Source organism: Penicillium crustosum (assembly GCF_028827405.1).
Source record: "Penicillium crustosum strain IBT 35664 chromosome Unknown utg000002l_segment0_segment0, whole genome shotgun sequence".
NCBI lineage: Eukaryota > Fungi > Ascomycota > Eurotiomycetes > Eurotiales > Aspergillaceae > Penicillium > Penicillium crustosum.
This window is the reverse complement of record NW_026623123.1, coordinates 7600808-7621356: the sequence shown is the minus strand read 5'-3', so window position 1 is coordinate 7621356 and position 20549 is coordinate 7600808. Positions and strand designations below refer to the sequence as shown.

Sequence of the window (20549 nt, the reverse complement as noted above, 5' to 3'; positions counted from 1 at the left end):
ACGGAGTGCTTTCTGGGCGAGGTGGACTTGGCTGCGGCGTTGTGGGGTTCTTTCGTCTGTTCTGTCTTTAGGGACGGTATGGTTTATGAATGTCTGGATGAGCTTGGTAGTGTTTCGTTATTTTTCTTGTGTCTGTTGTTCTCTGATTTGGGTCATGTTGGGGAAACGTCATGGACTGGCATGCAGAGGGAGTCGGGATGGAGTATGTACAAATTTCAATTGCTTGTCTTCATATACCTATTTGTATCATTCTACCGATATTTACGTTGAAAAGTAAAATAAATCGGCTTCTGATCAGCCTTGATGTATCGAAAGTGACCCCGGGCCGCCCGGACCCACGACGCGTCAAAGTCACGTCGCCCGTATTTACCCAAGAGAATCCACTCAACTTATTTCAATGTAAATCTACCCCATCCCCTTTTCTTCTATTCTATTCCCTTTTCTCAATCCCACAATCTTCCATTATGCCTCCCAAGAGAAAATCAACCGACTCCGCCGCTAGTGGCGCAAAGAAGCCCAAAGGCTCAACAACCAACCCTGAAGTAGACATGGAAACCAAGCGCGCACTAGATAAGCGATGGGCCCCTGTTTCTGTATCCCGTAACGCAGACTCGGAGTTCAGATTGCAAACTCGCGACCCAGTCAAGGCTTATGCTTATGTTTGTCTGGGACGCGCGCCTTGGAACACGAGACAAAACGATGAGTTCGAAGATGAGTACGAGGAAGATGAGGAGTCTATAGAGCAGAAGAAGAAAGAAGATGCGGTTAGTGACTTACTATTGAGGAGAGAAAGATCTGTCTCTGGTGCGGGGGTGATAGCTGATTCGATATCAGGAGGCGGATAATGCCACTACCCTCAAACCTGCTTCCGAGCATCCAGGAGAGAAATGGATATTCACGAACGCCGGCGTGGAGAAGTGGATCACGCTGAATCTGAGTACTACCGTGCGCAACCCGGATAACTTTGATATGTATATCCACAATGACTTCTTTGGATATGCCATTATGGAGCTGGTGGAGAACCTATACGTGGATTTTGATGAGGCTGCTGGTGACTGGAAGATGCAGTGGGCCATCTGTGAAGCGACGGCGCTGTATTTCCAAACGGATGCTATCATGCCGATGGTTGGGTTTGTCTCACTGGCTCCTAGAATACTGAGTGGTGATAGAACGCTAACAAATGGGATATAGCTGTGAAGACGGACCTACCGTGAATTTGATGTTTATCGGCTTGGCCACAATGTTCCTCAGTATGCTTGCTACTCTGGAGCGAAATGATCTCTTCAAGCCGGACTCTGAAGTTAAGAACATCGGGGCCATTATGGGTCTGTTCATTCGCTTCATGATTGACGTCGAATCATCCGGTATCACGTGGGATCGCCAGTATGCGGATATCGAGGCTTATGCCGCTAAACACGATATCACAATTCATGGTTTGAACCACCCGCGCTACAATAAGCCGCGTGGTGAGACGGCTGGGCTTCCCGAGGCTACGGCTAATTCCGATGATCCCTGGGACTGGAAAAAGACATTAGCAAAGCTGAAGAAGAACACCCGTGGGCGTATGGGCGGTGATTCGAAGGACATCACGTCCTGGACTTCTGCGGAGCGCAAGAAGGTATCTTTTGACAAGAAAGATCCCATTTCCCGGAGCATGATGACTCAGATCAAGAATGGTGGGATCATGCAGTTGGGTGGCTGAACGGCTGTGTTTTTGTGTACACTAGGAGAATAAGGTCATTGCCATCGGAAGGATTATTGTATATTTATGTATCCATGGTATCATGTTCGGGCTTCAATATAGCATGGTCATCGCTCACTGTATCCGCGATAACTAAATGCCCCAAACTCCCAGAGGATCAGACCCGATATCGCCCCTTAACCGTTGCAGCTTCTTTACACGTCTAACTAAAGTCCCGACCAAGATCGGACCGATCAATGTGCAGAGCGAGATTGCCCAGATGACAACTAGATATATCTCAGATGGTCCTTCTGAAGATTCACTGGAGAATATTCCTTGGCTTTCGGCAATTGAAGCAATTAGATATCCCACTTCGCCTCGGGCGACCATTGCCAATCCCAGGATGGAAGGCGGGTACAGGGACTTTGGTTTCGGGGGAGGGAGATGCGGGAATCGGGGCGGGACGTGGATATAGAGGGTCTGGTCGTTGATTGAGGCTCGTTTTTGGCATTATCGGGTGTTGAAACATCTGCACTGTCACCTCGAGTCGCCGGCCTTTGTGGGGCTTTCTTGTTTTGATTCGACTTTCTGCTGATGTTCCGAGGACTCGCACAGTAGGAGCGGGCATGTGTAAATGATTTCTTGATGACAGAGATTATACCCGACACGGGGCTCGGAGAGAATCGAACGAGCCATAGGCCCGTGATCATTTTTCCAACTGCCATCAGCAGGGCGTAGATAATCCCACGCCATACAACTTGACCTGAGAACATTTTGGTTATGGGGATTGCGAATCCGATCGATGCCTACTGATGTCAGTACGTCCCTTGTTAAATCGAATGAAAGGACTCACGAAGAAAAGAGGGAGAAGGATTCGGTTGACCGGCTCTTTATAATATTTGCTGTAGATGAATTCACCGGTAGGTGTATCATTATGGGTTGTTTCTGCCTCTCGGGGATGTTGCGTAGGCGAAGAGGGTGTCTCTTCAGTACGCCGGTTCTTGCTATTTTGTGTGCTTTCTTGGTGGTTGGAAGTCTGCACGTGAGATGCACCAGAATGCAAGGCAGGAATTGGTGCTTTCGCTTCAGCTACCAGCCCATCAAACCAAGAGACAATTACCCCAGCAAGGTAGGCGGCAAAGAGACTCGAAGTTCCAGCATACGTTGCACCAGCCACGGTCCCAACTAACACACACGTCTGCGCAAGAAAAGCAAATTGGGCGGTCCCCACAAAATTTGGGAACTTGGCTTTGCAAGCAAGCAATCTTTTTAATCCTGGCTGTAAACAGAATGCACACAGCAATAGAAGACCAACAGCGAACCCGATAGAGACAAAAACAGGTCGAATGACAGTCACAGCGCTGAATGAGGCGGTACTTCCGCCTAGATTTGAGATAATTTGAACCATAACCAGTCCAACCACATCATCTAGCATTGCAGCACTAGTGGTGACTGTACCGAGCCTTGTAGTTGTCAGCTGCGTGGTTGAGAGGATGGTAAAGGTGGTGCCAAGACTAGTTGCGCTCAAGGCTGCACCGGCAGCGAAGGACTGGAGGGATGTCGCTGATACGAGTTCTTTGAGAATGAATGACAAGCCCATTGGGACACAGATTCCAGTGATGGCAACGGCTGTCGATAGAAGGATGTTTGCCTTCAAGGACTTTATTGAGGTTGAGAGACCACCTGTTTACTGTAAGAACTTATATCCAGCAATTATAAAAGAGATTGCACAAACTTACCTTCGTATATCAAGAGTATCAGACCTAGATACCCCATCTGCTGGATCACTCTTTCTATCTCTTGATTGAACCATTGTGCCCCGGGCGTACCCCACAGGACACCGATAAAGAGTTGACCAATCAATCCACAGTAGAGGAGCTTGTCCAGGCATGTATTGATGATGTTGAGAGATAAAAGAAAACCGGTGTAGTTGAGGACTGTTTCAATTGATGGTTCGTGATAGGCGAATGCCGCTTCCGATTCCGATGTCATTTTTGTTGCTCCTCTCTGGATAAGTTATTCAAGGGCCTTGTAACCTTGTGTGTATTATTATTGTTCTTTTTTTTCAGATTCCAGAATCTGAAGGGGGTATATGCAGTTGGATATGCAGATAGAGGGAAGTAGAAATGTTGGCAGTGCTGCCGATCTACCTAGGGAGTCAGGCCGATGACTAACGATAAGTCTTTCTACCTAGGTAGTAAATTGATATAACTAAGTATATATTATACAAGTGCAGTAGATGGCTGGACAACCTATATATACTATATATATACTACTTACTACTTACTACATACTAGCATTGATATCCAAATTCTATAGTTTCCCTATTCATAGTTATTAACTATTAAGCATCCCTTCTTTAAATCTATATATACTAATCTCCTATACATGTTTAATCTAAATGTGATATTAATATGATATTAATATAATACCTAGGTGCTTAATATCATTCATCCTTAATCAAACGTAGATTGTTGACTCATAAAAACTCCACATACCTGCATGCCTAATTAGGACTAGCGGATGACGAGATCGCAATGGCCGTGGCTCAACGAATCAGCGCCGACTTGCGACGAGTCAGCTTGTCCGGGGGGGATTGCGAACTGCTTGGGATTCTTTTTATTTTTCTATTTCTGTTTCAATTTTATTTCTATTCTCCTTTTTACTTCTGACATATTCGTATCTTTGGACGGGTTTGCTTTCAATTATCCTCAATTATCCTCTACACACACACATACATACTGTCCCTCCTTTTGCCCCGCTACAGCGATGTCGGCTCCAGGATCCGGAATTCCCAATGCTGCTTCAGGGTCATCTAGCGGTGTGAAGAAGGGTTTCCCTCAGGTTGACCTGTCAGGCAATGACCTTCCACCTTCCCCTGCTCCGTCTAGCCCTCATACTGGACGCCGGTATAATATTGCCACCGAGCTGGTTTTCACCGAGGGCAGTGACCAATACAATGCCAGCAGCGTTCCTATCTATCAGGTACAGATTCACCCCTGATGACACAATGGTGCTTTGATGTGGCCATGAATACTAATCATATTGAATCACATAGAGTGCTACCTTCAAACAAACCTCCAACGCCGGCGGTGGAGAGTATGACTATACACGGTCCGGAAACCCCCACTCGCACACATCTTGAGCGTCATTTGGCCAAGATCATGTCGGCACAGCGCGCCCTGGTGGTGTCCTCCGGCATGGCAGCCTTGGATGTGATTACAAGACTTCTCCGCCCCGGTGACGAGGTGGTCACTGGTGACGACCTCTACGGTGGCACCAACCGTCTGCTTAAGTACCTCTCGACCAACGGTGGAATCATCGTGCACCACGTCGACACCACAGATCCCGAGAAGGTCCAGGAGGTCCTGAGCTCGAAGACAACCATGGTCCTGCTCGAGACCCCCACAAACCCCCTGATCAAGATCGTCGATATTGGAAAAATTGCCACCGCCGCCCACGAGGCCAACCCCGCCTGCATTGTCTCTGTTGACAACACTATGATGTCTCCCCTTCTCCTAAACCCACTCGACTTTGGCGCCGATGTCGTTTACGAGAGTGGCACTAAATATCTCTCCGGTCACCATGATCTGATGGCCGGTGTCATTGCCGTAAACGACTTGCAGCTCGGAGAACGCCTATACTTCCCGATCAACGCATCAGGATGTGGCCTGTCGCCGTTTGACTCTTGGCTGCTACTGCGCGGTGTGAAGACGTTGAAGGTCCGCATGGACCAGCAGCAGAGCAATGCTCAGCGCATTGCTGAGTTCCTTGAGTCGCATGGCTTCAAGGTGCGCTACCCAGGTTTGCGGTCCCACCCGCAGTACGAACTTCACAACTCCATGGCGCGGGGCGCCGGTGCTGTGCTCTCGTTCGAGACTGGTGACACGGCCATTAGCGAGCGCATTGTGGAGAGTGCCAAGATTTTTGCTATCAGTGTCAGCTTTGGCTGTGTCAACAGTCTGATCAGTATGCCGTGCCGTATGAGTCATGCTAGCATTGATGCGAAGACACGGGCGGAACGCGCTTTCCCCGAAGACTTGATTCGGTTGTGTATTGGTATTGAGGATGCCGATGACTTGATTGACGACTTGCAACGAGCGGTATGTATTATGTGTGTCCCTTGCATAATTTGGATTTTTGCTAATCTTTTTTTTTTTTTTTCAGTTGGTGCAAGCTGGTGCGGTCAACGTCACTATGGATGGGATTGAAGCCCGTTAGATATGTAGTTAAGATATTGGTATCTGGCGTTAGGGGATTTCAAAATAAGAATAAGAATAAGAGTATAATGAAGCAAATCTATACTTTATTGTAGTTGTATTATCATGTTCTATGTAAACCAACAATATAAAACCTTGGAACAGCGTTTAGCCGATAAGCTTATCGGGCCGGCATCGGAGAGCCGGCGCCGGGTCGCGCCCGGGTCATTCTCGTCCGAAGCTGGGGGAGATCAACGATGGATATAATACTCGCTCAGATCTTGCATTTGTAATTCATTTTGTCTCATTTGACCTTATCTTTGTGTACCCTCTTACTCAATGCATAACCTCTCTCGCGTCCATATATGAGCATGAATCGGGATGCTGTTGCGCAAGATACAATATTTACAATGGCAACAATAAAGCAGCCACAGGGCCAGGAACGTCAAGGACAGACCCCCGGCAAACGCTCCACAGCTTCAACATGGAATACCAAGGATCTAGGCAAACGACTCGGCGTCGATGTCGCTAGCGCCGCAACAGCCGGCGCGCTGACCTGCCCATTGATCACCATCATTGATCGGTATGTGACTATCACGACTCTCAGGCGCTATTATCGAATACAAGGCTAATCCTTTCAGTGCTATCATGGAAAAAGCCTCCAAGGGCTTCCCAATCGGCCAAACAATAAAAAGCTGCCTCCGATCGATGGTCGCTCGACCCACCGGCTTCTTCTTTAGCACTCCATTCATCCTCATCTACACCTTATACACCTCGACCTACCTCACAGCAAACACAATCGATACCCTCAGATCAACAACACATAACCAGCCCTACAACGCCATCGACACAGGCCTCCCAAAATTCTTTGCAACAACAATAGTCAACATGACGATCTGTGTCTACAAAGACGCGCGCTTTGCGAAAATGTTCGGCGCCTCTCCTCCCTCCGAATCGCCCGCTAGAAACAGTCCCATAAACACAACCCCAGTTGCACGGAAGTATAGTTCCAGCCTCCGCGCACCACTCCCTCCCTCCACACCCACAGTACCAGCCCTCCAAATACCCAAAGTCTCCTACGCCCTCTTCTGTCTCCGCGACAGCATCACAATCTGGGCTTCTTTCAATATCCCCGCCCTCATCGCGCCTTCAGTCCCAGACTTCCTCGCTTCAAGCCCAGCCATGAAATCTAGCATCGCGCAATTCGCCTGTCCCGCTGCTATGCAGTTCGCTAGTACGCCCATGCACCTCCTCGGCTTAGATCTGTATAACCGACAGCCGGCCGGTGGTCTGCATTGGACGGAACGTGCGGCGCGGATTCGTCGTGATTATGTGCCTAGTTGCTTTGCGCGAATGGGGAAGATTGTTCCTGCGTACGGTGTTGGTGGTGTGGTCAATGTGCGGATGAGGGATTCCTTGATGAAGAGAATCGAGAAGGGGCAGTGATTCGGATTTGATTCGATATCAAATGGAAGAAAGATAATGATGTGAAGTGTGGAAGGTAGGGTTTCGGTGGGCTAATGACCTGATGATCTCTTCATTTTGATCTCATTTAATGTTTAGATTTGCATTTCGTGGTTGATCTTTTGATCTCACGTTTCTTTCTCATCTCTCCACTCAGCCTTATGGGATTAATGCTCGGCGTTTTTGTTTTTTATTTTTTTTTTTCAGGCTTTGGCCTCGGCGTTTCATATCCCCAGTCTTTGTTTTATATTTGGCCGGTGATTGTTTCGGGTGTCTCTTTCTATACTATTTATTCATACTTAGATTGTTGTGTATTCACCTGTGATTTAGTACAGACTAGGGCTTTAGACTGGTTTAGAGGGTCTTGGCTGTTAATAACTTGGATTTTCTTTCGGATATTGGTCCTTTTTTATGAAGTAATTATGCGATTCTCTTTTGGTTGCTGCAAATAATAGGCTTTAAATTGAAGCATATGTACTCGAGAACAAAAAATAAGTACTTTGATAGAAGAGAAGAGAAAGAGAGTAGGATCAACCCAGCAGATGGTACTCCATATCAAAAAGCACTCACCACCTATAAAAACCCAGTTAGCCAATCGCCATAATATGGCAAGGAATCCAAAGACTTACACAAAAGGCTCGGAATGCAAATACAGCTCCTCAACCTCACCCTCAAATACCCTGGCCTGCGCCAAAGCTGCTGCATTCCGAGTATCATGCAGCATAGAAGCAGGACCACAAACCAGAACCCCAACCCGCTGCTTTTTCTGAAGATGCGTCCCTTGAACATGTGCCATGGCAACAGTACGCGCGACCAGACTAGGAAGATCAGGTCGAGCATTGCGGTGAACATTCAAGCTGAAGCTCCCCGTGGTAATGAGCTCAGCCGGCGGCACCTTACCAGCTGTGCCCTTGAAACCATCAGATTCTGAAGCCGAGGAAATCCCCGATCCCCGCTGGTCAGTGACGTGCACAGACACCGAAGTCTCGAATCCGTTGTCCGAGCCGGCGGATAACATGGTCGATTCCGACAGCCGTGATTCGATCTCCTCGATGTACCAATCGGCCATGGCGTGATCACGCGTCGAGAAGATGACTTGGAGGTTCCGCCTGGAGGTTGCTCGTTTCTCGCTTGCCGGTGTGTCCATCCCCGTCAGCCGGAGCGCTTCGTCTACCATGGCTAATGAGAACCCGCCTCCCGAGCCACCGGCTATTACCAGGATCGTGTCGAATTGAGCCATGTGGGGCTCGCTGACGCCGCCATATGGTCCCTCTATCAAGATCTTCTTCGTGCAGCCTGGATTCTTGGCTGCCATTGCTCCGAGGCGTCCGGTAACGCCGCCGCGCGGCTTGATGTAGAATACTAGTTCTGAGGCTTTGCCTATCTCGTCTGGATTGCGACACGCGGAGGAGATGGTGAAGGGATGGGCGGTAAGTAGGTGTAGGTCTGATGTGAGGAAGCGCACGAATACGTGCTGCCCTGGGGTCCATTTGATGATTGATGGGACTGCAACGCGGACAAGACCGCAAGGGAGGAGTTCGAGGGTTGCGTTGTGGACGCCGTGCATTAGATAGGTACGGATGTGGCTGGCTATTAGGCTTAGGAAGTAGATTACGCCCGAGGCTATGAAGTAGTCCCTAATATATGTTAATGAAAGGTCACCACAGGACTCATAGGAGTCGAACATACCAGGAAGAAAGTCGGAAATCGCAGTGAAGGAAGAAAAACACGACAAATACTACCGCCACGAAGATGTGCGTGGCTTTGAAGAATTCGTAGAATCGATTGCTGTGGGAGAGGTAAGAGTTTGTCTCTCAGTAGGAAGGTGAAGGGTGACCTTACCGAATAAATGGTAAAGACATGAGAGTTAGATATGCCTGTGAGATGAGAGCAGCAACCCCTGTCCAGTAGACGACACTTGTCTTCCACTGATACATCATATCGCCCTTCCAGATATGATAAATGATGTAAGGAAATGTATGAATCAATGCCAACACAAACATTGCATAGCTTGTCCAGTGGTGGAATACTTGAAGTTTCTCATGAGGAATACCAGTCACACCAGATATCATGTTGGCTTTGGTGCTCAGTGCCCTAAAAGGAGGTCAGCCACCGAATTGCATGCTCGGAACCTTACACTCACAGTACAAATGGAAGCAGTGCAAGAGCCATCCAGCCAGATCGAGTCGCAATTGGAGGACTACTTCCATAAGAAGCATCTGTCGGCCAGTAATACGGCTGTGGGCCGAGTGTCATCGCTATAAAGGGTGTCAACCACCATTCTCGGCACACCTTCCCATGTACAACCGCCTACCGAAGAAGAAGACAGCGCCGATAGCGCCCAGAATCCCCACGCCTAACGCTGGAGACCAATATCCCAGGGCAGGTAATCGATATCCACGATACGACAAGTATCGCGAAGCGGAAGTGAACATGCGCCATGGTCTGGTCCGTTTCACTCTATCCGGTGCAAATCGTACGAGTAAGTTCGAGATAGCAAAGATTCCAATCACTGCACAAATGAAGTAGACGGTGTTCAATGCGTAAACATGGTCGGCTTGGTACCTAGAACATATTTTCGATGAGCACATATACATGTAGGTAACTCGGAGGGAGGTACATACCAGTATCGCCAGTGATAGTTGCGATAGATACATTGAGCTTCAGTCAGCTTGCATTTGTCGGCGCGAGACGAATGGAGCATCACCGGCTGGTCGAGCCAGGGCGTGCCCTGGGCCATCTTCATGTCCATCATCCTGTGCGACCGAAAAGAACTGACACCAATACCAACAACGTATTGTCAAGGGAGTTCAGATATCATGGAATACATAAGGTATGATCGGCAAGTCTGGAACAAGTTTGTGTCTTTGAATGGTTGTGGAACCGAAAACGGGATATCTCCTTTATTCTTCCTTTGTACCTATCGAAGGGGCCTTGGATGGTCATTCCAGTCATTTTAATTATTATCGCCGATCACCCGAGGGGATCTGCTCACAATTGAGCACATTTCATGGAGAGATGGGGGCCTGCAACCATTCCAAGCCTTGTGGTTGGTTGGAATATCAAAGGCTAGTGAACTAGAGCACATTTGCGCTCGATACAAATTGGATCTGACATCTGACATCGTGGTTTGTGCTACTACCTCCTCGGAAAATATCATACATGCATATACAACATATATATCTTGCACATCATCTGAATATTCCAAGATTCCCTCAAATCCGAGCTATTCAACGCATGCGGAGTGCTCGAGGCTCGAGCCACAGTGGACACAATAGTCTCTTACGTGTGGGCAGATGTGGAAAGAAATCGAAACAATAATATTCTCATTGAAAGAGTCATAGGGTAGTATGTGACGAATGATAAACTGAACCGATGAAGTAATCCAAATCAATACCAAAAAGAAAAAAAGAAAAGAAATCGAGTCTCAATATGTCTGCATCGGGACTAGCGCCTCACATGGCAGGTCCAACCCTACATTCCGCATTTTTGCAATCGATTGCGCTATGATCCTGGGTTTCAGGTTCTCTGTTCAAGGGGAACTGCCGCAACAGAAACGGTAGCCGTGATAGGCCCCTTCGCAGTGGAGATCGGTCTTTCGCTCCCGATTTCATACATTCCCAGCGCACGGTGACCTCCACGTACGCTGTCTGCTTCGAGACCTTTCGCCCGAAGAACGCTGGTAGCCACGCGTGCCGAATCTCCGTTGTAGCATACCACGAGAATATGATGCCGTCCCAGATCTGAGACCAAGACGTCATCCTTGAAGATCTTCTCCAGCTCCACCCATTGCGCCTCCAGAACATCTGGATCTGAAAACGGTGATGGGCTCTGAGGCCCAACACTAGACAATGGTAGATTCATCGAGTCTGGAAGGTGCCACGCGGAGAAATCGTCTGGCTGGCGCAGGTCCAGAACCCGGTTCTGCGGCTTGAGGACAATCTCGCTCAATAGGCTTTGCGCAAGGGGTCGTGGTGATCCATAAAATTGGGGCAGGACCTCTAATGCGTCCCGCTCCCAGCTCTCATCATATCGGTGCAGGTCAACTTTTGTCAGGCGCTGGAGATTAGTGGATACGTTAGCTTTTCTTTTCCCTCCTATGGTGGACTTGTTAAACGCCAAGACGTCATGCAGGTGATATTTACCTCATTTCGGATTGGGTGGAACTGCTGCTCGCCCAGCTTTTGGAAGTATTCATCAATGTACTGGTATGGTAGGTCGCAACAAAGGAATACGCAATGTGTTGTGCCGTCTGGCCCTGCTATCTCAGATAAAGTTCCCGCGGCCTTGCGCTTTGCCAGCATCTGGAAGAGCCCTTGGAGGTTGAATCCGGATGATGGGCCACATACCAATCCCTCTCGGCATAGGTTCAGGGAGTGAGTGTATGACTCGGCCGACCCAACTTCCTCGATGGTATCCACTGCTGCTTTCCAGGGAAACTCAACAGGACGCATTAGAGCATATGACCGGGGTCCAGGTACCCGGTCACCAGCGGCCGTGCAAACACCAAGTCGATAAACAGATGGCTTCACATCTTTAAAATAGGTTCCTAGACCGGTCATGGTACCAGATGTGCCCATACCAGCACAGAGGACGGTTATTTCGGGTAGCTGCTTAAAGATCTGGGGACCGGTCCATCGGATATGGGACTGCCAATTGTTGTTGTTTTCGTATTGATTGGGATTGACAATAGTATCTGACTCCAAGGCCATTCTTCGAGCATTTTGAATGCCGCCCCGTTCGTCCAATGGCTCTGGCTGAGACGGCCCACCAAACAAGGTGATGTCGAGACCGAAGAATTGCATCAGCTTCAGTTTTGCATCGCTGGTCTTGTTGCTCAGGAAAGCCCGCGTGTCATTTACTCCGTGCATGACTCGGGCGACCATGGACATTGAAATCACTGTTGATCCGGAGCTGTATTCGATGATCCTGTCTGTCTCCCCGGGGACAACACTAGATTCTAGCATGTTCAATGCTAACCTCTTGTAAGCTTGGAATTGGTTCTTAGTGCTTTCTCGAGGATTCTCATACCTGGCATTGCCTTGACATTGTTTGCGGGGTGCATGGTCATCATCTTTGCATATATCCGAACCCCATCTTGATGGTAAGGGTTCAAATGAGGTGGCAGCTCTACAAGGGGTAGAGGAGGCTGACAGTCTGGGTTGAAGTATTTTTTCAACGAGTCAGTGCCGAAGTATACATTGTTCTCGTTCACGTTGGTCATTTTCACGGAAGAATTGATCATCTTGTTGAGATACTCTTAGCTGCAAGATATAGATGCTGATATTCAAGTAGCGGACAATCTCTACTGCACGAGTTTCAAGAGCAACCTTCTCGAGTGATGAAAGCAGGTATGAGAGAAGAAAATCCCGGGTCACTCTAGGCAATTATACAGAATGAATTTCTATAGCGGCCATCACATGCCCCTCCATCCAGTTGCGTCTTTCTTGGCATCCAAGAGGTACGAAAGTAAGATCTACTCTTACTCCACTAGTGAGTATCCCGCCACACGACTCAATATGAGGGCTAAATGCCATAGGTAGACGCCGTAAGCCCTGGAAATTTGCTACTATGATGAACAAGGAAATCGCGTGGAGCGATCTCGGGGATATCGACAGGGTCCAAGTGTAGATCAGAGACTGCAAGACAAGCCTCTTTGTCACAGTAATTGGATATAGAACGGTTGAAAACGGAATATTTCGCGCCCGCAGCTGCGTCATGCTCTGGTATTCTTGATGTCGTACCTTGCAACGTTCTAGAATTGAATTATCCATGTGTCACATAGTTTGACAAGGTCCCCAGGAATGGAATCAATAATCCCACAGGTCCTCAGATTAAACTTTTTATTAGCTGAAGATATTATTCTAAAGGGGCGGGTACCTTGAGGGTGTTTGAGAAGTTTTGTCAACTTGGACATGCAGATCTTCTGTCAAGGTGCTCAGACTAAACGCCGATCAGTGCACTCAATGCATTCAATGCATCAATAAATTACGAATGTGAAGAGATGAGATTGATTATTTCGCTTTGACCTCTTGACTGAGTTCTTTTTTTATATCTCGTTTTCTCTTTCCGTCGCGTTTTCGGATCCTCGGTGTCTGTTTACGTTCTATCCCTTCATATCAACACACCATGACAGGGGTACTCGAAAATTCGAAACCAACAGAGGATGTCGCGGTTGAGAAGAATGGGACTAATGTCACTTTCAACGAACAAACTAATTATGTGCCTAAGCGTACTATCATCACGGTTAGTGCATGCGATATCAAGCAATATATGGCCCAGCTAATGTCACCAACTCCTAGATCTTCCTGGCATGTTCCAGCGTTGATCTCCTGGCATTGATGGACCAGACGACCCTGGCGGCCAGTTTGTCTATCATAGGAAATGCATTGGGTGCCAGCGACCAGACCTCCTGGATTTCGGGCGGTTATTTTGTGTGAGTCCTCTTTTCTCTTTTATTCATGATACTACCCAGTAAAACTAACATGCGCGGCACAGAACATCAACATGTTTCCAATTACTATATGGAAAATTATCTGATATTTGGTCTCGCAAGCTTGTGCTCTTCGTCGGGCTAGCCATTTTCTTCTTCGGGTCATTGGCAGCTTCGCTTGCGCAGACAGCCACGCAATTAATCGTCTTTCGTGCTTTTACCGGAGTGGGTGGCGGTGGGCTCATGACAGTCGCACAGATGATCGTCAGCGACGTTGTCCCTCTCCGTGAACGAGGCAAATATCAAGGTATTCTAGGTGCCGTTGTTGCTATTGCCAATGGCATTGGTCCCGTTATCGGAGGTGCGCTAGCTTCAATTTCAGAAGACTCGTGGCGATGGATATTCCGCTTGAACCTACCGCTCACTGCATTAACCACGTTGGCTGTTTTGTTTTTTATGCCCCTTCGGAAAGTCACGGGCGACTGGAAAGTTAAACTGAAGGCAATTGATTTCTTTGGTGCGCTTTTGGCTCTCGGGGGGACTTCGGTCTTGCTGCTTGGTCTGACTTGGGGTGGCGGCGAGTATGCATGGAACTCGGCGCATGTTATTGCGACTCTGGTCGCTGGGTTCACCATATCTGTTGCTTTTATTGCGTGGCAGTGGAAGGGAGCGTCTACGCCGCTGGTTCCGATGCATATCTTCCAGGGCCGAATTGTGAACGGCGCTTGCTTGACCATGTTCATCAACGGGTGGAACTTTCTGGTGCAAGTCTACTATATTCCCACTTTCTATCAGTTGGTATTTGGATATTCGACGGTGAAAGCGGCTGCAATGCTTCTCCCTATTACCCTCATGCAAAGTACAAACCCTCTTCTTCTTCTTGGTTGTGTTGCCGTGCTGACTTCCTTCACAGCTGTCAGCAGCACAGGTTCCGGTCTTATTGTGCACTGGGTAGGTCGTTATCGTGAATGTATTCTTTTTGGATGGATTATCTGGGCTGTTGGCCTGGGGCTTTTTTCCACACTTGATCAGCATTCGGGATTGGGAAAACAGATTGGGTATGGCATTCTGACTGGTGTGGGCGTTGGAAATACTCTGCAGCCGTACGTGGTCTCCTAGGTCCCCTACCCTGGTTCAGTAAATTATGCTAACTTCCTGTAGCTCTCTTATTGCAGTTCAAGCCGGTGTTGAAAGATGGGATATGGCAGTGGTAACTTCATTCAGAAAGTGAGTGACGCCCACAGCGATGCAAGCCATTTATGGAACTAACAATAAGCAGCTTCGTACGAAACCTCGGCGGCACTCTCGGGCTCGCTATTGCTGGAACCATCATGTTAGTGTTCTTTCAAAATCTGTTGGGTAATTCTCTTATTAATCAATACAGAAATAATATTGTCTCGTCGTCCATCTCAGTCCTCAATCTCGACGAATCTCAGTCCCGCTCTCTGCTATCGAGTCCACAAAGTTATCTTTCAAAGTTATCTGCCGAGGATGCTGAGCATGTCCGTGATGTGCTGACGCCGGCATATCAAAAGGGATTCCGTATCATCTTCATTGTCGGTGCATCCCTTGCGACATTTGCTTTCTTTTTGGCTGTTTGGTTGATGCCACAGGTTGGTTTGAACCGGGCCGACGATCAGGCTCTGAAGGAAGAAGGGAAAAAGCGACTCAATGGAGAATTGGACGAAGAAAAAAGAGAACGCTAGGTCTAATTGACTTTGGCTCATGAAAGCATATAGACTATTGTTTTAACATTTCCTTGTATTTTAATAAAAATGATAGATATCCAAGACCAGCCTTCAACACCGTGCCTATCGTGCTGATTCCCTGTGATATACGATGGTGATGATGATGATGATGATGATGCTGCCTAATATATAGAATCCATCGATTATGATATGATCCCAACTACACGTTGACCCTAATGGATCTCTCGGGGAGAAAATATATTGAATGACCATTATTTCTCATTGTAACATAACAGAATATATTTGGTGGGAAATAAATTTAATCTCGTTTACACCATCCGACGTTTATTTTTGTTTAACAGACTATACACGTTAGTACCTTCGTGTGATAAAGTCAAGGCATTGGAATTACTTACTGCCAATCACGCCGTTCACTGGAATGTCGATGGAAGTGGTGTAACTGGCGGCATCGCTTAGGAGGTACACATAGGCACCACCGAGCTCCTGGACCTCGGCCAATCGAGGGAAGCCGCCATAGTACTTGAGCTGCTGCTCCCAGTCTGGTTGTTGAGGTACCCAATATGTCATGGCAGTGTTGACTAGGCCAGGGGACACGCTATTGACACGGATGCCGTACTGTGCCCATTCCATGGCCAAAGTGTGGGTCATGTTGCGAACACCGGCCTTCGAGGCACCGTAGGGAGCGGATGGAACGCGCTGGTGTGGGTGGTTAGTATTGAGTGAATAAGAGTTTAAGTGGATGGAAACATACTTTGTTAGGACGGTAAGAAGCCATAGAAGCTGTGAAAACCACGGAACCCTTGATTCCCTGCTTGATAAATGCGCGGGCAGCGGCACGTGCAGTATAAAAGGCACCGAAGAGGTTGACATTGAACAGAGTCTCAATATCCTCCTTGGTGAAGTCAAGGGCAGCCTTGTGGTGAGTACGACCGGCATTGACCACCATTCCGTGTAGAGCACCAGCCTGTTCGATGATCTTATCAACTGCCGCGGTGATAGTGGCCTCTTCGGTCACATTGGCAGTGACGGCAAAGAGTTTATTAGGGTATTTCTTCGATACAGCAGCAAAATCTTCTCCAGTCTCGCCAATGTCAATCGAGTAGACTTGAGCTGCACCGTTATCAAGGCAGCACTCAGCAATACCCAACCCTATTCCGCGGTTGGCACCAGTAACTAAAGAATTATCCTGTTAGCTAGCCACTCTCTAGACCTTCACTTTTTTAAAACACTTACTAGCAATAACCTTTCCATCCAAGGCGACTTGAGTCTGGGGGATAGGAGTTCCATTGGAGGCCATGATGAATGATGTGATGATAAATGTGTTTTGGGTAAAGAAAGGCGCAGATGATTGATATGGGGGAAGATTTGACCAAAAGATGTCTTCTTTATAAATCTAAGAAAGATTGGCAAGGTTGTCTCGTATGCCCGCAAAACACCGCATAACCAAAATCATCGTCCATACTCTCACTGTAGTGATGACTCGAGACGGGTGTTGGAGAAGCGTGGGGATACGTGCGGGGATAAAGTGGATGTGTCCCCGAGACGGCGCTATGATCCACTTCAAGCGTCCGATTTCCCAAGAGAGCTGAGGGCTTGGAATTCGAATCTCATCTTGTCTCAACACATAATAAATTCAAATATTCTCTATCGGTGTTTGTGTCTTTTCACTCCTCCCCTACTCGATTTACACGATGGCTGCACTGCCCGCTTGGAACCTGCTCAAAGGCAAGACCGCCGCCGTAACTGGTGGTACCACTGGAATCGGTCGCGCGATTGTTCTGGCATATATTACTCAAGGATGTAATGTTGCCGTGAATCACTTGGGTCTGGCCAAGGACGAAAATCTTCGGCACAGTCTACTGGAGGAGGTCAAGGCAATCGAGAACACAGGCATCAAGGCGGGCAAGATCCTCGAGCTCCCCGGGGATGTGACGAAACCGGAGACAAGCACCGATTTAATCAAAGAGGCTGTTTCGCAATGGGGGAAATTGGACATTTTTGTCGCCAATGCGGGTGTATTTAAACCAGCCGAGCTTTTGAAGTAAGTCAAATGCCTGTACCTCGGTGATTTCAAACTCTGTGGTTCCTCTTCCGCCCATCAAAGCCGATATGCTAAGAGAAAAAAAAAATAGGATTAAACCGTCTCTTTTAGACCATACTGTCGATGTCAATATCAAAGGCACCTTCTACTCTTGTCAAGCTGCCGCTCATCAAATGGTGAAACAAGGGCACGGTGGCTCAATCATTGGTGTTTCTTCCGTTAGCGCTTTGCTCGGTGGTGGGTTCCAAACTCACTATACTCCTACTAAGGCTGGGATTCTCTCCATGATGCAGTCAATGGCCATTGCGCTTGGCAAAGATAAGATCAGGTGTAATGCCCTGATGCCTGGCACTATCGGAACCTCGCTAGCTGCCCATGATATGAAGGACCCTGTCAAGATGGCCGCCCTTGAGGAGCGTATTCCTCTTGGTCGAATTGGAGATCCGAATGATATGGCAGGCCCGGCAGTTTTCTTGGCTTGTGAAGAGATGAGTCGTTATGTGAACGCAACGGGGTTGCTAGCAGACGGTGGAATGTATAGTAAATTACAGTGAATATTGCAGTGCAAATAAACGAATCAAGTTAATTTATTATCAAGAACACAGTGCTTTCATACCAAATTCGTTAAGATATGTGGTGTAAGATCGACCACCCAAGTCAGGATTCAACCAAGCATTTCTTCCAATTTCTTCTTCTTCTAATTTATTTACAAATCCAATTTATTGAAGAGAATAGCAACAAAAGTGGCATTCGACTTTAACATACTTTATGCCTTACCGGCGGAGCCGCAAATTTCCATCCACTTGACAGTCAGATCGGCCACCTTCTGAATACCCTCCTCAATCAGTTGAGTGTGCGTCATTTTATTCACATTCGCACGGAGATGGTCATAGTAGTCATCCAAGACGAGGCGGTTGACGTTGATCTTGCTGACGCCCGCAGCCACGCAGCGTTTCATTAACTCAGGCGTAAACCCATTGGTGCCATGTAGAGCTAACCTTACTCTACCATTTGCCTGGCTACGAACGCTCTGGAATCTAAACAGCTATTAGTGAATGGGATTAATAATTTCTCGTCTGACTTGCCTTTCGAAATCCAATTGTGGCCCTTGCGGGCCATACTCGCCGTGAACATTCCCAAATGCCGGAGCAAGCACGTCCACACCCGTGCTGACGAACTCATCCACCTCTTCAGCTGTTGTCATACAGGCTTCTAATCCTGCAGTATCCATTACACCATCCTCTCCGCCTTCAATACGACCTGGTTCGGCCTCAGTAGCCTTCTGGCGCTCATTGCAATACCGCACCAGTTCGCGGGTCTTCTCCAAGTTGACTTCCTTCTCGTAGTGGGACATGTCAACCATGATACTGTCGAAGGGCAGCTCCGCTGCTCGCTTGATTATTGTTTCGGATTGCGCATGGTCGAGGTGGATGCTAATCGGTACACTCGCACGCTTCGCGGCATCTGCGGCAGTGCGCACAAGCAACCCATCAGTGGCCTCGATAGCCCAGGGAAAGAATTGAATGATGAGGGGTGAGTGAGCTGTCTCGGCGGCCTGAACTAGACCTAGCACATGCTCAATGTTGTAGGCGATGGCGGCGATAACTCCATACTGCCCGGCTTCCGCATTCTGCAAGATGGTGAAATGACGGTTGGAATCTTTCCAGGACATTTTGGAAATTGAAATTGGATTTGAATACAAACATTGTGACTGGGCTGATCGAGTTGGTTTATAGGTACAACATAAACAGAAGAATGACCCCGAGACGAGGCAAGACCCACCCCTCGGCGTTTCTCCGTGGGGGAGAAGAGCGAGGAGATGAAAGCTCCCGCATCAACCTCGCTTATTCGAATAAGCCAAATTTTGGTTGTCTCGTCTTGCTCTAAAGTATATACCAGTCTGTGTGTCTTCATTGTGTGGACACGCCCTATCACTATCACTATCTCACAAAATGTCCAACAATACCATTTCCTTTACGACTCATGACCAACGATTCGTGGCGATCGTTGGTTCGTCTCCGACAGCAGAGCTTCTTGCAGAAAATAAAGACTATTCGTTTGCTCACGAGGCCGGGGTATTCTTTCCAGACACCAATAAGCTCTTCGTTACCAGCAACCGGTGCATTGGCCCAAACGGACAGCAAAAAGTACACATTACTCGGGTCGATCTGAGTACAACGCCAATAACCTGCCAGGAGATTTCTACTGAAATTCCTATGGGTAATGGAGGTATCAATTACGATAAAGACGACGTTCTCTTTTGTGCACAGGGGACTATGACCGAGCCAAGCGGGCTTTACCGGATGTCTACTATTGCTCCGTACAAGTCGGAACTTTTAAAAGCTGATTTTCACGGCCGACCATTCAACTCTGTCAATGATGTGGTGGTACATACGGATGGTTCAATCTGGTTCACCGATCCCATCTATGGCTCTGAGCAGGGTTATCGCCCTCCGCCGCGTCTACCTAACCAGGTATACCGATGGTGTCCAGATACTGGGGCTATTCGCGCAGTGGCCGATGGTTTTGGGAGACCAAATGGTATCTGTTTCTCTCCGGATGAGCAGGTTGTTTATATCACCGATACGGACCGGGTACATGGAGACGGCAGCATCGATGACCAACGAGTATCCTCCATGTTAGTTAAATGTGATCTCCTGGTGATTGAAGTTGAATCCAAAGAGCTAATGCTGCAATTTTATCTAGTTATGCTTTCGACGTGTGCACTATTCACGGGGAGCCATTTCTCACAAACCGACGCCTCTTCGCCATGGCAGACCAGGGCATTCCAGATGGAATCAAGTGCGATTTAGAAGGAAATGTATACAGTGGCTGTGGGGATGGAATCAATGTTTGGTCCCCAGGAGGTGTGCTATTGGGTCGGATCCGTGTTGACGGAGGCGTGTCGAACTTCTGCTTTGGCAGAAACGGGGAAATCTTTGCCCTCAATGAACATCGATTGTGGCGAGTCCAGTTGGGAGCAGGAGTAAAGGGGGCATTGCTTCGATTATAAAATGCTTGA

General features: G+C 48.0%; 12 protein-coding genes across 12 annotated transcripts; 7 read left to right on the top strand and 5 right to left on the bottom strand.

The window, feature by feature from the left end:
- Nucleotides 1-464: 464 nt before the first annotated feature.
- N7487_006375 (uncharacterized protein) lies at nucleotides 465-1702 on the top strand (the record flags this gene model as incomplete). The annotated part of the gene is made up of 3 exons (XM_056874122.1): nucleotides 465-764; nucleotides 835-1130; nucleotides 1192-1702. The coding sequence occupies 3 exons, from the start codon at nucleotides 465-467 to the stop codon at nucleotides 1700-1702; spliced, it is 1107 nt and encodes a 368-aa protein (XP_056731842.1).
- A 132-nt stretch (nucleotides 1703-1834) lies between these two features.
- On the bottom strand, nucleotides 1835-3673 carry N7487_006374 (cation:proton antiporter; the record flags this gene model as incomplete). Its single annotated transcript, XM_056874121.1, has 4 exons — nucleotides 1835-2021; nucleotides 2054-2487; nucleotides 2535-3364; nucleotides 3421-3673. The coding sequence occupies 4 exons, from the start codon at nucleotides 3671-3673 to the stop codon at nucleotides 1835-1837; spliced, it is 1704 nt and encodes a 567-aa protein (XP_056731841.1).
- A 777-nt stretch (nucleotides 3674-4450) lies between these two features.
- N7487_006373 (Cystathionine beta-lyase eukaryotic) lies at nucleotides 4451-4826 on the top strand (the record flags this gene model as incomplete). Its single annotated transcript, XM_056874120.1, has 2 exons — nucleotides 4451-4666; nucleotides 4740-4826. 2 exons carry the CDS (start codon nucleotides 4451-4453, stop codon nucleotides 4824-4826), a joined length of 303 nt encoding a protein of 100 aa, XP_056731840.1.
- Nucleotides 4827-4845: 19 nt separating this feature from the next.
- Nucleotides 4846-5902, top strand: N7487_006372 (Cystathionine beta-lyase eukaryotic; the record flags this gene model as incomplete). The annotated part of the gene is made up of 2 exons (XM_056874119.1): nucleotides 4846-5784; nucleotides 5849-5902. 2 exons carry the CDS (start codon nucleotides 4846-4848, stop codon nucleotides 5900-5902), a joined length of 993 nt encoding a protein of 330 aa, XP_056731839.1.
- Nucleotides 5903-6290: 388 nt separating this feature from the next.
- On the top strand, nucleotides 6291-7326 carry N7487_006371 (uncharacterized protein; the record flags this gene model as incomplete). The annotated part of the gene is made up of 2 exons (XM_056874118.1): nucleotides 6291-6463; nucleotides 6522-7326. The coding sequence occupies 2 exons, from the start codon at nucleotides 6291-6293 to the stop codon at nucleotides 7324-7326; spliced, it is 978 nt and encodes a 325-aa protein (XP_056731838.1).
- A 584-nt stretch (nucleotides 7327-7910) lies between these two features.
- Nucleotides 7911-10099, bottom strand: N7487_006370 (ferric reductase family protein; the record flags this gene model as incomplete). Its single annotated transcript, XM_056874117.1, has 7 exons — nucleotides 7911-7917; nucleotides 7974-8981; nucleotides 9034-9132; nucleotides 9187-9438; nucleotides 9488-9602; nucleotides 9659-9909; nucleotides 9969-10099. 7 exons carry the CDS (start codon nucleotides 10097-10099, stop codon nucleotides 7911-7913), a joined length of 1863 nt encoding a protein of 620 aa, XP_056731837.1.
- Nucleotides 10100-10863: 764 nt separating this feature from the next.
- Nucleotides 10864-12589, bottom strand: N7487_006369 (putative cysteine synthase B; the record flags this gene model as incomplete). The annotated part of the gene is made up of 3 exons (XM_056874116.1): nucleotides 10864-11403; nucleotides 11490-12319; nucleotides 12376-12589. The coding sequence occupies 3 exons, from the start codon at nucleotides 12587-12589 to the stop codon at nucleotides 10864-10866; spliced, it is 1584 nt and encodes a 527-aa protein (XP_056731836.1).
- An 884-nt stretch (nucleotides 12590-13473) lies between these two features.
- Nucleotides 13474-15483, top strand: N7487_006368 (MDR family MFS transporter; the record flags this gene model as incomplete). Its single annotated transcript, XM_056874115.1, has 6 exons — nucleotides 13474-13590; nucleotides 13647-13780; nucleotides 13843-14880; nucleotides 14939-15004; nucleotides 15057-15110; nucleotides 15162-15483. 6 exons carry the CDS (start codon nucleotides 13474-13476, stop codon nucleotides 15481-15483), a joined length of 1731 nt encoding a protein of 576 aa, XP_056731835.1.
- Nucleotides 15484-15820: 337 nt separating this feature from the next.
- N7487_006367 (Short-chain dehydrogenase/reductase SDR) lies at nucleotides 15821-16783 on the bottom strand (the record flags this gene model as incomplete). The annotated part of the gene is made up of 4 exons (XM_056874114.1): nucleotides 15821-15828; nucleotides 15882-16182; nucleotides 16238-16659; nucleotides 16720-16783. The coding sequence occupies 4 exons, from the start codon at nucleotides 16781-16783 to the stop codon at nucleotides 15821-15823; spliced, it is 795 nt and encodes a 264-aa protein (XP_056731834.1).
- A 394-nt stretch (nucleotides 16784-17177) lies between these two features.
- On the top strand, nucleotides 17178-18081 carry N7487_006366 (SDR family NAD(P)-dependent oxidoreductase; the record flags this gene model as incomplete). Its single annotated transcript, XM_056874113.1, has 2 exons — nucleotides 17178-17527; nucleotides 17619-18081. 2 exons carry the CDS (start codon nucleotides 17178-17180, stop codon nucleotides 18079-18081), a joined length of 813 nt encoding a protein of 270 aa, XP_056731833.1.
- A 212-nt stretch (nucleotides 18082-18293) lies between these two features.
- On the bottom strand, nucleotides 18294-19199 carry N7487_006365 (class II fructose-bisphosphate aldolase; the record flags this gene model as incomplete). Its single annotated transcript, XM_056874112.1, has 2 exons — nucleotides 18294-18572; nucleotides 18609-19199. The coding sequence occupies 2 exons, from the start codon at nucleotides 19197-19199 to the stop codon at nucleotides 18294-18296; spliced, it is 870 nt and encodes a 289-aa protein (XP_056731832.1).
- A 280-nt stretch (nucleotides 19200-19479) lies between these two features.
- On the top strand, nucleotides 19480-20540 carry N7487_006364 (SMP-30/gluconolactonase/LRE family protein; the record flags this gene model as incomplete). Its single annotated transcript, XM_056874111.1, has 2 exons — nucleotides 19480-20165; nucleotides 20234-20540. The coding sequence occupies 2 exons, from the start codon at nucleotides 19480-19482 to the stop codon at nucleotides 20538-20540; spliced, it is 993 nt and encodes a 330-aa protein (XP_056731831.1).
- Between the last annotated feature and the right edge of the window lie 9 nt (nucleotides 20541-20549).